This window comes from Daktulosphaira vitifoliae, unplaced genomic scaffold, assembly GCF_025091365.1.
Source record: "Daktulosphaira vitifoliae isolate Bord-2020 unplaced genomic scaffold, ASM2509136v1 Scaffold_4, whole genome shotgun sequence".
In the NCBI taxonomy this organism is placed as follows: Eukaryota; Metazoa; Arthropoda; class Insecta; order Hemiptera; family Phylloxeridae; genus Daktulosphaira; species Daktulosphaira vitifoliae.
Genome location: NW_026099575.1, coordinates 29837525 through 29853558, shown reverse-complemented (window position 1 = coordinate 29853558; position 16034 = coordinate 29837525). Strand labels below are relative to the sequence as shown.

Sequence of the window (16034 nt, the reverse complement as noted above, 5' to 3'; positions counted from 1 at the left end):
ATGTTGGTTAATATCTTTTACCATAATGATAAATAAACCACTTTAAGAATGATTAAAGCCTACAAAATATTTTAATACTATATAATATAAATCGAAAAAGACGACATTTCTAGAATTTTATAACTATAAACACATAAATGATTCATTTTTGATGGACCATATACATTGTGTATTGTATAAATGTGGTCTTAATGATCTCGTTTTGAAAGCATTCTTTTAAATCATAATGTTGACGCAATATTGTTTTTGTAGATATTTTGTAATATGTTAGGATCATTAACAAAGTTATTAATTTTTTTTTCATGGAAATCATTTATTATTTTTAAAACCATTTTAAATTAAATTTTATAATTTTTAATAGTATTTTATATTATAATTTTTTAAATATCGAGATAGAGTTAACATTAATAAGTCAGTTTTTAGTAAGAATTTTACTAAAAACTTTTATAATGATTTTAAAAATAAATTAGTTGTTAAGTTAGTGAATGTTAGTTGTTATGATAATATGAGGTATAATACAATGTGTTATACCTCAAATTATTACCGTAGGACTACGATGTACTGAAAAAACGAGTTTGCTAATCAAGTTTTAATCGGCTTCTATTTTTATACATTGTGGTTCTTGGTTATTATAAATTACGGTAATGAATGTATTAAAATAAAAAGTTTTTATGCAAACAAATTTAACTAAATAAATAATAATTTTCAGAGGTTGAATGGAATCTAATTAATGTATTTAAATATAAAACTACATTATAAATAGCACTTTTTTAAAAGTATAAATATGATCACTGCATAATAAATCAAAATATTAGCACGAGTTATAAATTTATACTTCTCTCAACGTGACATAAATTAGGTCATTTAATATATTTTTTATTAATGCATTAAACCTTTGATTGAGCTATTTCAAAAACATTATGGAAAGTATAAAATATTTTTAATTCAGAATATTTGTAAGAATAATAACTCTTACGAAAATAGAAAAGTTTCTTATTATAATTAAATTAGAAAGATATAGAATTATGTTAAAATTTCAACGCCTTAAAAAATAACAGAGTTTTTATGATCTTAATAGAGCATTATTATTATACTTCTGTTATTTTAATTTTAATATATTGTGATTAATTATTTATAATTGAGAATAAACCATTTATTTCACACTTAAGTGAAAATGAGTTAGCTACGCTAGCACATGTAAAATTAATGGGATTCGAATGGCGAACTTACACTTTCAATTGAAATGCACTAATCAAATAATAAAAAAATCATTATAGATTCTATACATTTTAGAGGAAACTGTTTTTTGATCTGATGTAAAATTTACAAAAATGAAATGCATGATGTTGCTTTTTAAGCGATGTGAATAATAATTATTCACATTTAATTACTCTTAAAAAACTATTATTTGTGCCAGAGAGTACAGTTTACATAGGTTAGTAAACAGAATATAACTTCAAGATTTACGCACAATAGTCTAAAATTGAAAAAACAGTGATGGCTTGTGGGTGCAACTTTAAATATAATACCGCTAGTTAAAGGTGTAAAAAATTGTCAAATTAAATATAATAAAATAAAACATATATTATTATTTTAAAAGTCATAGTAGAAAATAGAAATGAAAATAATAATAATAGCGATTATACTATTATAGCAACCGTTAACGACGAACGTACACGCAGTTAATTTTAAAAATAAATTACTAATATAGTAATATACTAATATTTTACCGTATGGACGAACAACGCTGCCGGTCGTTTAAAACCCATACATAAGATTTCAGCTGAACCGCACCCGCACGCACACGATTGAGTGCCTTGTTTATAATATATGTTTCAGAATATTGTTTGGACGAAGCTGTCTGTCGTCCAAACACTGCTCATGTGTACTTGCGTACTTGCATGTACTGAAGGAAACAACTTTAATGTTATTTAAAAATAGTAAAAAATTCTTCCTGTGGGTTTAGTCAGCCATTATGACCATCCCGTCAAACATCCAATCTTTCTATCTTCTCTGTCAGCTGCTCTTACTATCTAATCTGGTCTTTCATTTAGAGATTCTACGTTACTTTTCACCATGTCTTCCCATCTTAGTCATGGTTGTTTGAGAGGCCTTTTTCCATCTAGATTGTCTGACATTACCATGTGTAATAGTGGGTTTTAATTACGCCAGGCATGCCCAGTCCACTCTAATCTTCTACTCTGAATTGTATCTAATATGTTGGGTTTCTTAAAGAGTTCCACTAATTTTTATTTTTTTGTATTCTCAAATCGGTGGTTTCTTGGTCTGGATACTTTTCTGTACTGTCGTTTCTCCTCAAGCCATATACTCTGGTTTTTCTTCATTTATTTTAAAACCAAATTTCTTCACTGCTTCTTTTAGTTGGTTAATTAGTGTTTTAAAGCCATTGTGCGATTTATACACAAGGACCAAATCGTTCGTATATGCCAACAGTTCCATGTACTCATATAATTGTATTTCTTCTTGAGCTCTAATATTAGTCTCTCTAATCAATTTTCCTAACATTATTTTAAATAGAACGGGTGACATAAAGTCCCCCTGTCGTAGACCTGGATGCACTGGTATTAGGTCAATTTCAACTTCTCCCACTTTTATTTTAATTTATGTTTCTATAATGCTAGTCTCGATCAACTTCACTAATTTTTGAGGAATTATAACCTCTTAAAGAATATTTATCAGGCTAATACAATGGCTACTATTGTATGCCTTCTAAAAATCAATAAAGAGAATATGTACTTTTTTATCGAACTCCCACATCTTTTGGACTAATTGTCTGACAATAAATATCTGGTCCATCGTAGATCTTCTTGATCTAAATCCTCCTTGATAATCACCAATTATTTGATCGGACTACTTTTTAACATTGAATACATACAGTTTGTAAAAACTTTGTATACTACACTCAGGAGAGCAATTACTCGATAGTTATTACAATTTTGTTTGTCCCCTTTCTTATATAATGGACATAGTACTGACGTCATCCAATCTTCCTGTAGTTATCGGTTGTCTAATTTAGGTTAATTAATATCCATTACCTAAACATCATTTCTTTTCCTAATTTTTAAAAAGTTCTGCGTGGATTTAATCCTTATCAGGTGATTTATGATTTATTAACCTACTAAACTTTTACTTGTACAGATAGCGCTGTATATCGTAAAGTATTTATAGAGAAACATTTCATAATCACTGATAATGTATTTGATATCAGTACATTTAATCAGTGTTCTTATACAATATTATCAAATTGGAAAAATTTGAATTGGTATGACTGCAATTTTAGTAATATTATCAATCAAAACAAAATTATTGATAAATTGATAGTATCCAAATAATAATAACATTTTTAATGAAGGGAGTTGAAATTTGATTTCAAAGTTCAATTTTAATAATTTTCCATTACATTTTATTTTGTATATATTATAAAACATATTGGTTTATACGATTATAATACAATGAATCTATTGACTTCTTATATGTAATGGTATAAATGGAACAAATTAAAGGGCCGACGTCAACTAATTCAAATCCTACGGATAATAAAAATGATGATAAAGAAAATAAATTAAATTCGTTGAAAGAAGTACCTAAGAGGAGTTTTATACAGATAAAGGAATCATTCAGAACATTGAAAAATGCTAATAGACAATCAGTTGTGGCCAAAGGTAAAATTATTGATGTTTTTATATTTTCAGTATTATAGTAAAATAAACAACTGAGTTGCTTAAATAATACAACAAAAATACTTTTTTTGACCTTTTCATAAGTAGATACATCTTTAATAATCTTTTTTGAAATCTTATAGTTAAATTAAAACAATGATAATTTAATTGTATAATATTGTATGATAATTTATGTATAATAATTGTAGAAGTTAATTGATAAAATGTAATTACTTTTCGGGCATTATTATAAAATACCTAATAATTAATTTTATATAGTCTTATGTAAGAATATGTCTAACATCATTTATATTATTATTAATATCATGGTTTCTCGGTATAAATTAACAAAATTTAGTAATGAGTTTTGTATAATTTACACATTTAACTTAATTTACAATATGAAACTTTTGTATGTTTGTAAATTGTTAATTTAATAAAATACTTTCTATTGTTCAAAATTTTTAAATTTGATATTTATATCTTTACCTAATTAACTACTATATTTACTATGTACTATTTTTTGTATTTTAATACCTGTATCATTATAATATATTTATATGTGTTTTATGGAACATAATTTTTAATTCAAACTCAAAATTAATGTATTGTGAAATTTTAAAATTGTTTACGGATATATCTTACTGTAAAGTTTTGTTGTTGAGCAAGCTTACCAAAAAGGTGTGTAAAACAAAAAATCTGAAAAAATAACACTTGAATCATATTATAAATAAAATGTTTGAATTATAATTTAAAACTCAATAAAAGAAGATATTAAATATTTTTCTAAAATTTGTTTATAATTTAGTAAGATACATTTTGAGTAAAATATTTTTTATTATACTATTACTTTTAATATATACCAATTATAAGTGTAACATTAAATTCTATAAAAACATATGAATGATTTGGGGAAAAGCTTGTAAAAAACATTTTCAACATTTTAATTTTACTCTTTTGAGTAAACAATTTTTATTATATGATATATGTATATATAATTATTAAGTATATTATCTTAATAAGTACATTGATAAATAGTTTTTATTTTGAACAATTAGTATAATCATAAAATTTCACAACTTGCATTTTTCATTATTGCATTGTACATTTTTTAATTAAAAAAATATATAAAATTATTCTTTAATAAATTTGGAATTTAAAAAAAAAAAAATTTTATAAAATTTTCTTGGGAATATTGAATAATCTATGATCATAGTTTTTAGTAATTTAATATATTTTTTTTATAAATTATTTATTTCTTGTACTTTATTCTTTAGATGTTATTTTGGACTAGCTATATTCTTAATTTTATATTTTTAAACATAATATAAATTATGAAAACATTATTTATAATTTAAGGGATGTAATGATTTGTTAAATTTTATTATCGATATTTAGCTATCAACTATTTTTTGACTGTAATGTGTATAATCTTATGATTTATTTAAGTTTATACTAAAAAAGAAATTGAGAAGTCATGATTTTTTGTTTGTGTCTAATGATTTTATGTTTTGTTATTTTCTTCTATAATCGTTTCTGGCATGTTTGATAAACTATGATAACATAACATATTGACATCATTCATTACTATTATTAATTTGCTACTTCTTATATATATATATATATATATATATATATTTTTTTTTTAATAATTATAAGTATAGCATTATAAACATAGTTAGTACTCATTTAAATCATAAATAGACGTCTTGGTATTAAATTAAAATTTTGCCTAATATTAATTAATATATTTTCATTTAAACGCATAACTCTAGTAATAACGAAATAAGACTTATATTGTTATGATGCGATATAGTGTGATTTTCTGAATGAAATATTCTAAAAAAGATATTTTTTAATATAATTTTCGAGTAATCGTTATAAAAAATAATAAATGTACATGCACTAAAAGTTACCACTTTTGTTGTATTTGATTAAAAAAATATATTAATTTCTTATGTCGGGTGCAATAAAAGTTATTTCTTTTGACTAACACAAGTTAATACAATATACTTGTATAATATAATACAATATACAATAATGTTACTCGTATTTTACTTATATTATGAGAAACATAAGACTTAAAATATAATTGACGTGGTAAATATATACACAACTTTCTTGTCGTGTTACTGTACAGACTGAGTTATATTGATTAATCCTCGGCCGGGTGGTTTAGCCATACTCAGTCAACCCTTACCCTGCCGTGCGCTTGTCATCGAGTTTGATACAAACTAGTAGGTGTTTAAGAAACATTCTCGCGATTTCAAGAAAGTAATTCGAAACACGTAGTAAAATATAAATAATTAGGTAATCATGCAAACTCTTAGAAGAAAAACAAGTCCATTCAAATGTGAGTTTTTAATGTACAAAAATATGTTTCATTTTATTATTTGTAATTGAATTAAATTTAATATTATTGTCGTCGTTTGTACAATTTAAACGTTTTTAACAAAATAAGAAAACAAAATAGAATTGCGAGAATAATTAAATTATTTTATTTGATGTATATTTGTTCTAATATTTATTTCAAGTAACTTATTTATTATTGTATTTTCTAGCTGAAAAAGGTGGTGCTATTCGTTTCATGGGAGATGGTGTTAGTTTTAAGGCTAAACTTATTGGTATCTTAGAAGTTAGTGAAGCCAGGGGAGATAGAATGTGTCAAGAAGCATTATTTGATTTAAAAGTGGCTATTAGAGCAGCTGGAGAGCATAAGCAGCGTATTACAATAAATGTTGCTATTGATGGATTAAAATTAAGAGATGAAAAAACTGGGGTAAATTACTGAGTTTTCTAGTCATCAGAAATTATTTTAAAATTATTTTTTACCTATTATAGGATTGTTTGTACCACCATCCAATTCACAAAATATCATTTATAGCTCAAGATATGGTTGATTCAAGAGCATTTGGATACATTTTTGGATCACCAGATACTGGTCATAGATTTTTTGGTATTAAAACGGATAAAGCTGCTAGTCAAGTAATTATTTTAATGCAATTTTTGCATCATTTAAATAAAATATTTTATTAAGCTCATGTTAAGGGTTTGAAATTAGTGAATGATAAAATAAAATTTAATAAAAAATATAACTATTTTTACTGTGTAAAAAAAGTTGATGTCATTTTTTATGTTCTGTGATATTCTCTATTTCTTTTGCTCATATTATATTTTGGAGAAATACAGCTAAAAATTTTAAGATACTGCCCCAGACAACAGTTTTTTATGTGTTAGCTCATAGTTTTTTCTCTTGAAATAATTTTTTTATTTTGTATGCTAAAAAAGTAGTTTTATCTAAATAACTTATAGAAAGGTTTAAAGACTAAGGTTTTGTATTTGCCAAAAAATTAAAGATTTATACAAAAAGATGTTGACTAACCTGTGTATAAGAAATAATTTCAAGTAAATAATAAATACTTTAGTATGTTAAAAATTTGATTTTTCAGTACCAAATTAAATTTCATAAGTTCTTATTGAATTTTAAAAAATGTATTTACAAAATAGTAATAAAGAATTGTTGTTAAAAATTTGAGAAATACTTAAGTATTTAATTAACTTCTAGGTTGTTGTAACAATGAGAGATCTTTTTCAAACAGTTTTTGAATTAAAAAAACAAGAAATAGAAATGACGAGACAACAGCAAATTATGAAAGGAAGTGGACTATATTTAGAAGCTCTTTCTCATACAACGTCAAAAGTAGATCATGTAAATTATTTATACATATTATAACAAATAATTGATTATTATTCTTCTGATAAATATTTACATTTTTATTGCATATTTTAATTAGTTTTTCTTTTAGATTGGAAATGATGACAAAAGATTTAATCGAGAGTCTTCATACTCAGATAAATTAGATTTGAAGAATTCAACACCAAATGCTAATGATCTTCTGAACTTGGAACTAGAACTGAATAATTTACAGCAAGGATTGTCTCAAATGGAAAGTATCACACCTCCATCATCTGACCCTTTTGGTGATTCTTTTACATCGCTTCCAGCAGTTGCACTTACTAAATTACCTCCTCCACCCAGTACGGGTGAACGTAGAGCTCGTAATAACACTATCTCTAATGACCAAGAGGAAATGCATTGGTTTGATAAGGAAACAGAAAGTATCTTCAGCCTTACAAATTCTAGTGAAGTTCGCGAATCACTTAAAACAGCTGATTTTAAGGTTAGAATACATTTTTAAGCTTTTTTGTTTTATAAAATAATAATTTATTCCTATTATTTGCTTACAGATAAATGATTTATCAACTAGTAATCATAGTCCTCCAAAAATAGATTCATTTGATGTATTCACTGAATTAGATCCATTGGGTACTGGTCGTAGTAAACCTTATGTGGATAAAAAAGACTTTTTCCAAGAACTTAAAAACCCTCCTAAAAAAATTTTAAATCAATTAGTCATGCCTGAAAATGATAAAACTACAGAACTATCTCAAAGTCTTCCACCTAAAATGATGAGTAACTCATTTTCTTCTGATTTGTCATTTAAAGATACACAAGGGTTTGTTGAAGATCCATTTAAAATAGATCCTTTTAACAATAATAATAATATTAATAAGTCAAATGATTCAAATTCAATTGAAATAGAATTTGCCGACTTTTCATCATTCGATTCTTTAAAACCGGTATCCCCTAAGCTTAAACAAAAAACTCCACTTATGCAAAGTGATAGCTCTTCATCACAAAATTCTATTCAAGGTCTACTTAGAGTCTCACTTCCATCAGAATCTCAAAAATCATACAATGTGTCCACTTCGCCCAAGTATACTTTAATATATAAAAATAAATCGAAATTAAAATCAAGAAAAACGCCAAGTCCTGAATATTACAAAAAGGAAGAACCTACGTCACCAGATGATGATTATTCTGTTATGAAATTGATGACGTTACCTCAACGAATTGACATTGCTCCTGAACCTCCACCACGACCTTCATCTTCAATGGAACCTCCACCATTGCCTCCCAAGAAACAGCAAGTACCTATTAAAAATACTAAGCCGACAAGATCGCGTAACGATCATTACGATTACATAGAAAATTATGTTAGTTCCTATAATATAACATCTACACAACAAGAAAACGAAGCGCCGCCTTTACCTTTGCCATCTAGAAAACCAAAAAATGAAATTAAAAAAAAAATTGAAGAAGAACTCGATTCTGAGTACTATCTTATGCCAGTTAATACTAAAAAATCCACTTCTACTGTAAATAATAATGAACCAAATTCCAATGAATTGAAGTCATCTGTTCCTACGTCCCTTGATATTACTCTAAGTCAATTAACGAAAACAGGGTTTAGTGATTTGGCTGATACTTTAAAAATATCTCCAAATTCTCTTTCTAAAATGACTCTTCAGGAATTGACGTTGCGATTATCTGAATTAACTACTAAAGATACAGAGGAGTTGCCACAGGTTGATCCTAAAAAGACTGACGAAGAAAAAAAAGAACGAGAAAAATCGTTATATGACAAATACGCGGTATTCAGGGAATTACTTGATGAGGAGAAAACGTCTGAGATTGTTAGAGATGAAGAAAATGATAAATACGCTGCTCTAAGAAATATTGATTCTACTGAAGAACCAACATCCGAAGAAAAACAACAAATAAATGTGATTAGTAATGAAAAATTAACTTTTGAACATAATTCAAATGTTATTTCATTAAATCGTGAAGATAGTGAATCAAATTTTGAGAACAATATGAATAATGATGTAGTAGACGAAGCTGTTGAAGATGAAATACACAGTAAAATTACCAAGGTAGGCGTTGAAATATTAAACGAAATTACAAACAAAAAAGAAGATGCAGTTAAAAACGTTGAAATACAGAAAGACAATATGAAAATTGAGAACTTGATTAAACAAGAGGAGAAACAATATGTTATTGAATGTCAAAAGGAAGTTTTAGAAAATGTATTAAAAGAACCATCATGTTTGAAGGAAGAAGTATTACAACCCAAGTCAATTGATAGTATACATTGTTGGGCCACCTTTGATGCTGAATCAACGGAAAATGCTATGAAAAAGGCTACCTCACCTTGGGTTTCAGATGATCATGAACCAATGCCAAAACCCAAAATGCATGTGAGAAAAATTGGTTCAAATCTTAGCAAATGTTCGTCTAGTTGGGATGACTGTGAAGAGTCTGAAGACAATTGGGATACACCTAAAAGAAGTTTAGATAGTTCAATGGAAGATTTTTCGTCGAAAAACGGTTGGAGTGATGGCGAATCTATGTATGAGGACGAGCCATATTATGACAGACGACCTAACAGAAGAAACAATCGTAAGATATCACCTAGACTTAGAGAACCATCTCCGTGGGACGACGAAAACATGTATAGTGGTGAATGGGAGTCACCATATATGTTTCCACCTCATTGGAGAATACCTTCTCATATCGATGACGAGCGTAGACGAACTAAGGACGACAAACGACGAATATATGCACGACCTGATATAGATAGAAGGATTCAAAAGATGGGATCAGCCCCAAATTGGGAAGACGAAAAGTATCAAAGATTAATGTATGAAAGGAGAAGAAGATTCTTAGAAGAGCAATACAGTTGGGATCGTTACGGACCGCCAATGCCGCCTATGAGCTATCCAAAAAGTTACCCAAGACCTTCGGTAGATAATAGCGATGAAGAGGATTTGAAAATGCGGTATAGGTTACCTAAAAAAAGTCGATATGTATCAACCACTACACCTAGAAAACCTCGTCGATTATATCATCGACGAAGCGAAGGGAGTGATGAAGAACGCAATGTTGTACAGTCCCGTAAACCATATAGTCAAGAAGATTTGGATTTTAGTGAATCTGAGATAGAACAAAACTGGCCAAAAAAAACAAAACATAAAATGTGGCCATCAAAACGTAATCAAACTTCACCTTTTGATGATAATTTTACGAACGAAAGTCCAGATTCTTCTTCCGTATTTGCCAAAACAACCAGTACTTGTTCTGATTTGGGTTATTTAACAAAACCATCACCTTCGACTAGTTCAAAAACAACTAACAGGGTACCATCAACGAGGAAACCAAAACGATCTGATAGTGGGCAGCGTTCAGTAGATTCTTCTAACTCAAAAGGGGATATTTATGCGACATCAAAACATTCACCGTTTGAAGATGATTTTACACCCCCCGACGCTATTGAAGCAAAAGGAAGTGTTTCTAGTGAATTTAGCTTTAAGGATGACGATGTGTTCGCAGGTAAAAAGAGCGACAAGGTAGTTCAAGAAGAAAATGTTGCAACCGATGGAATAAAAAAATCAGATTCTATTAATATATTTTCAAGAAATGCTGATCCATTCGAGGATGATGACTTCTTTAACCAAGAAGTAACAAATAAACAAAGAATGTCTGCTTCAAGTGAAGTTTCATCTGCTCACGAAACTGAGAACAGAAATAAAAGACCAGACCGGACTAAAAAAGAATGAGACTATCAAAATGTGGTCCAATCCAAATCCATGGGGACCACTAGAAAATTTAGGAAAGTTTTTAAGAAAGTAAATAAATTTATGAACAAACTTTTTTAATCAACAATTTTATATTATGTAAATTTTGAGCAATGGACAAATTATACACAGCGTAACATAAATTAATATTTTTTTTAGCTGTGATAAGTTTCCTCGTGTTTAAATACAATCACTTTTTTTCAAATAGCATTATTATTTGCTGTATATTTTAATATCAATGACTATGTAACTTTATATTTATTTTCGCAGAACTACTTCATTCTCTCTATTTCTGTTAACATGAAATCTCATTAAATTTTTTATATGTAAATTTGTGTTTGTATGGACTATTTTGTGAATAATTTCACAAGTGATATATTTCCATATGTGCAATACAAATTAATTTGTTTTTTTTTAGTCTGCATTGTTATATATTTTTTTTCATATTGCTCTATTTATGTTTTAACATTCTTTTGTGAAAAATGATTATTGTACTACCCTATCAGGATTACCCATCCATTAATTTTAAATACTTAAAAGGTGTACTTAATATTTAGCTAATATTACGAACATATAGTTAATGTAATTTTTCAAGTATAAAATGTTCCTTTTTAAACATGCATTTTATGGACTTTGACCACCTATTATGCGGTTTAAAACTATAGCCATTACACTACATGTAAAAATCTAAAATTATCGAAGTTTTAAAACATATTTTAATAAATATCTAGCAAAAACATAAAGTTGGTTTAAAATATGGTTGGCTGATAAAATACAAAAAACAAACTTCTATAATTAAAAAATTTAGTGCCATAAATTATTTTAAACATAAAACTACAAGATTTTTAAAAATCTTAATTTTTTTTAGATGTAACTTATATGTCCTACACATATCATGAATATCTCATGTAGTGTAAAAAATATTTGTACTATTTATGTTATGTTTGAATTATTTTTATGATTTAAATAATAATTTCTCATGAAATTAACTTATTTTGTTTATAAAAACCGAATAATGTTTATCAAACAGCAGCTTTAAAAACTACTTAATATTTGTTTATTTAAAAAATCGTTAAAACCATTATAATTATTTTTTATATTTTAGTTTAGATTTATATTATTAATGTATCTCATTTAAAATTTTTACAATTATTGTGTAAGCACTTCTGACTTATTGTGTTTTTGTTCAATGAAATAATTTTAATAGAGAAAATTATTGATGTTTTTAAAAAAATAAATGTTATGGCATAGAGTGCCATTTTACCAAGTTTATTTCATTATTAATTAAGTTTTAAGTTATCCTAATTGATTTATTTCGCTGTGTTAATGTGATAGGGGAGACTGGGGCAACTATGGTCAGTGGATAATACTGGTCACCTCATTATCTAATAAACCCATGCATCTAAAATTATGTTAATCATATGTATAAATTAAGAATGATAAAGAAACCTTATTCTTATTAGAACAATATTATCAAAAAACGTTTTCATGTTTAAATGTGTAAAAATAGTTTTCAGCGTTTATTTATCTAAAAAAAATTTTTTTAAGAAATTTAATTTAAGGAAAGCAAATTTTTATATATTTATAATTTATATGAACTATATTTCAGTGATTTTTTTTAAATTAGTTTTTTCTCCATCTTTTTGCAAGTATATATGAATGCCCGATATTCCCCCGGGGTAAGGGGAATATCGGTCATTTGCATTAAAAAAAAAATATATATATATAAGATTATGTTTTAAAAATCTGAGACTTTGACATAATGCAGTCAATATGTTTATGCATTCATTTGTTGTAATAGCGTAACATTGAGAGTCTTAGAACCAGAGATATAACAATTTTTGCTAAGGTGACCGTAGTTCCCCCAGTCTCACCTATCATTAAAATAATTTATTAAATAAAGTAAAATTATTTGTCAGAACCATAATTTAACGTCTAGGATATATAGAACAAATACTCCCCTTAAGTTTGAAGTTACTTCTATAAATGATTTAACTATATATATATCATAGGCATTATTAAACATAACAATATAGTCGATGATATAGTCCACTGAGTAGTTTATCAAAGTATTTAGTTACTTTTTACCAGTTAATGAGATTATAAACTTGTAATACAAAAAAATTAATTTCAATTTTCCTTATGCGAGTTTCTTTACTATTCCAACAATTATTTTTTTGTTGAAAATTAAAAATTTGTACATGTTTTAAAAATGTCATTACTCTTCTTATAATGTTTATAACGCGTCTAGCTTCTGTGCGTAGTAGTGGTCTAAAATAAAAAAAAAAAAAACGGTAGCACAGTGGGGTCGAGGCACAGTGTGGACGAGGCATAGATGGGACAAGTATAGATGATATCTGACAGTGATTAAAATCACTATCATAAGAAACGCTTCGATGCAAATCTGTAGATAGTGTTTCCTTTAGAGAAATTGGTGAAATATTTTAAAAGCAACATGAACTCTTATTTCTTTAATTATATCCTGATTAGTAGTTCTTTGATTTTAAANCAAAAATCATATTTTATATTTATATTTAAGGATATTGGTGTTTTTAAAATTAAAACATATTTTGAAATGACACATGAATTTTTACATTTTTGTGGTTGAATAATTTTAATTTGATAGTAGTTTTATTTATATTAATCTATTTAATATTTAAAATTCAGTTAAAGCCGTTTTTCGGGAAAAAGGCAGTGTCTTTTTAAAATAAAATTAATTTTTTAGGTCACATTAATTTTATTTTAAAAATATTTAAAGTATAAATTAGAGTTACTTTTATCCCATTCAATTGTATTATAATTATTAATATTAGATCAAATGTATTATATAAATAGTTAAACATTTAATAATTGAGTTAAAAAAAGTTATGTTGAAAATTACAATAACATGTATTTATTTCGATTATTTTAGTATATGGGAATAAATTTACAACAATAAATTATACTTAGTAATACACTTTAGTATATAGAGAATATATCCTCATAAAAAATTTAAATTTTCTAAGGTAATAAAATATGACATTTGGTCACCTTCTTTTCGGTGGCGGCTCGTGGCTTGCACAACATGACGATTGCACCCCTACTAAAATTAATTAAAAGAAGAAAATTAATAGTTTATTCTTATTTCTACATTTTTATTAAAAATTCAAATTTTTAAATAGTAAAATAGTTATAATACATTTGTCGTGTACGAACATTAAAGTTGTTTCCTTCAGTACATGCAAGTACGCAATTACACATGAGCAGTGTTTGGACGACAGACAGCTTCGTCCAAACAATATTCTGAAACATATATTATAAACAAGGCACTCAATCGTGTGCGTGCGGGTGCGGTTCAGCTGAAATCTTATGTATGGGTTTTAAACGACCGGCAGCGTTGTTCGTCCATACGGTAAAATATTAGTATATTACTATATTAGTAATTTATTTTTAAAATTAACTGCGTGTACGTTCGTCGTTAACGGTTGCTATAATAGTATAATCGCTATTATTATTATTTTCATTTCTATTTTCTACTATGACCTTTAAAATAATAATATATGTTTTATTTTATTATATTTAATTTGACAATTTTTTATACCTTTAACTAGCGGTATTATATTTAAAGTCATAACCCCACCACCAGCACCCACCATTCATCACTACATGGAATATATTATGTAATTCAGATGTGATATTCTAATTTTTCGTTATAATGTAATCCAACAATTTTACATTAATGTTCTACTTTATAAAATCGAGGAAATGTCACTAACAGAATTAAGTACTTATTATGTAAAAGCTGGAGGAATTTAGCAGTTCATAGATGCACACAATTCAAAATAAACAGACCTGTTTTTCTCCTCTCTACAAAATATAAAAATGCTAACATCTTTTGAAATATTAGGCAAAAGTTGTTATTGACCCAATCATTTTCTCATTTTTAAGATAATTAATCATATATTTCCATTTAAAAATCATAAGTTGATACTACATTAAAGGGGTGAGAGAGAGTAGAACCATTTTTTTTTAAGAATATTAGAACATAAGATACTATTAATTTTTAAAAAGAAGAATATATAATATATTTTTAAAGATATTATAAATATTATACTAAGTTTTGTAAAAAAATGTTTGGTGTTTTAAAGTTTTGTTAAATAGTGAAAATCTAAAAATTATTTCTGCACCACCTTTAAGTTTACCAACAAAAACTATATTAGTGGTCTTAATTACCACTGCTGTAATAACTAGACTGCCTTTCCAGTTGTTATAGCAGGTGTGATGTCCTTACTGTATGTCCTCTTATAATTTTACTTTAATGTGAAGTCTCTTAGCTTCATATTAAAACTTGAATTTCTATTGTAATTTCTTAATTTTTATTAAAAATCTAAAAATAAAGATATCAATAAAATATGCAATTTATTTTTTATGTGATTTATAAACAAAATTCATCATTCAAAATAGTAGGTGATTCAGTTTTTAAGCACATTTTTCTAAATCTATTGCTGTTCATTAAAATTTTACGATAAATTAGATATTAATATCTATCAATATATTTGATAATTATTAATTTTAGAAAAATAATTTAGTAATGTAACAAAAACTAAACATGTATCGTAATATTTCGAATTATCCAGGAAAACAAATTAAAATTTATTATATTTTATTATAGTGAAAGCATTTGTTATACTATAGACTTTTTATTAACTGTGATGTTCCTAGTCAAATAGAAACAAATAATTCATAGTTTCTTCATTCTTGTATTAATACAAGAAATTTTTTAGATAATTATTTAAAAAATATATATTAATACAAAATTTGCTATTTTGTATTTTTTAAGATTTTTTTTATAATTATTCTTACATATTTATGTATTTTATAAAATAAAAAAAAAAA

The 16034-nt window shown here is 26.4% G+C and overlaps 1 protein-coding gene across 2 annotated transcripts; it reads left to right on the top strand.

Annotated features, from left to right (window-relative positions):
• The first annotated feature begins 3347 nt into the window (after positions 1 to 3347).
• On the top strand, positions 3348 to 12222 carry LOC126903449 (protein disabled). 2 transcript variants are annotated; one of them, XM_050681566.1, is made up of 6 exons: positions 3348 to 3683; positions 6242 to 6459; positions 6522 to 6665; positions 7246 to 7389; positions 7487 to 7861; positions 7929 to 12222. In XM_050681566.1, exons 1-6 carry the CDS (start codon positions 3509 to 3511, stop codon positions 11139 to 11141), a joined length of 4269 nt encoding a protein of 1422 aa, XP_050537523.1. In that variant the 5' UTR covers positions 3348 to 3508; the 3' UTR covers positions 11142 to 12222. The 2 variants fall into 2 exon arrangements, with proteins under 2 accessions (XP_050537523.1, XP_050537524.1); XM_050681567.1 differs by lacking the exon at positions 3348 to 3683 and adding an exon at positions 5872 to 6033.
• Positions 12223 to 16034: the final 3812 nt, after the last annotated feature.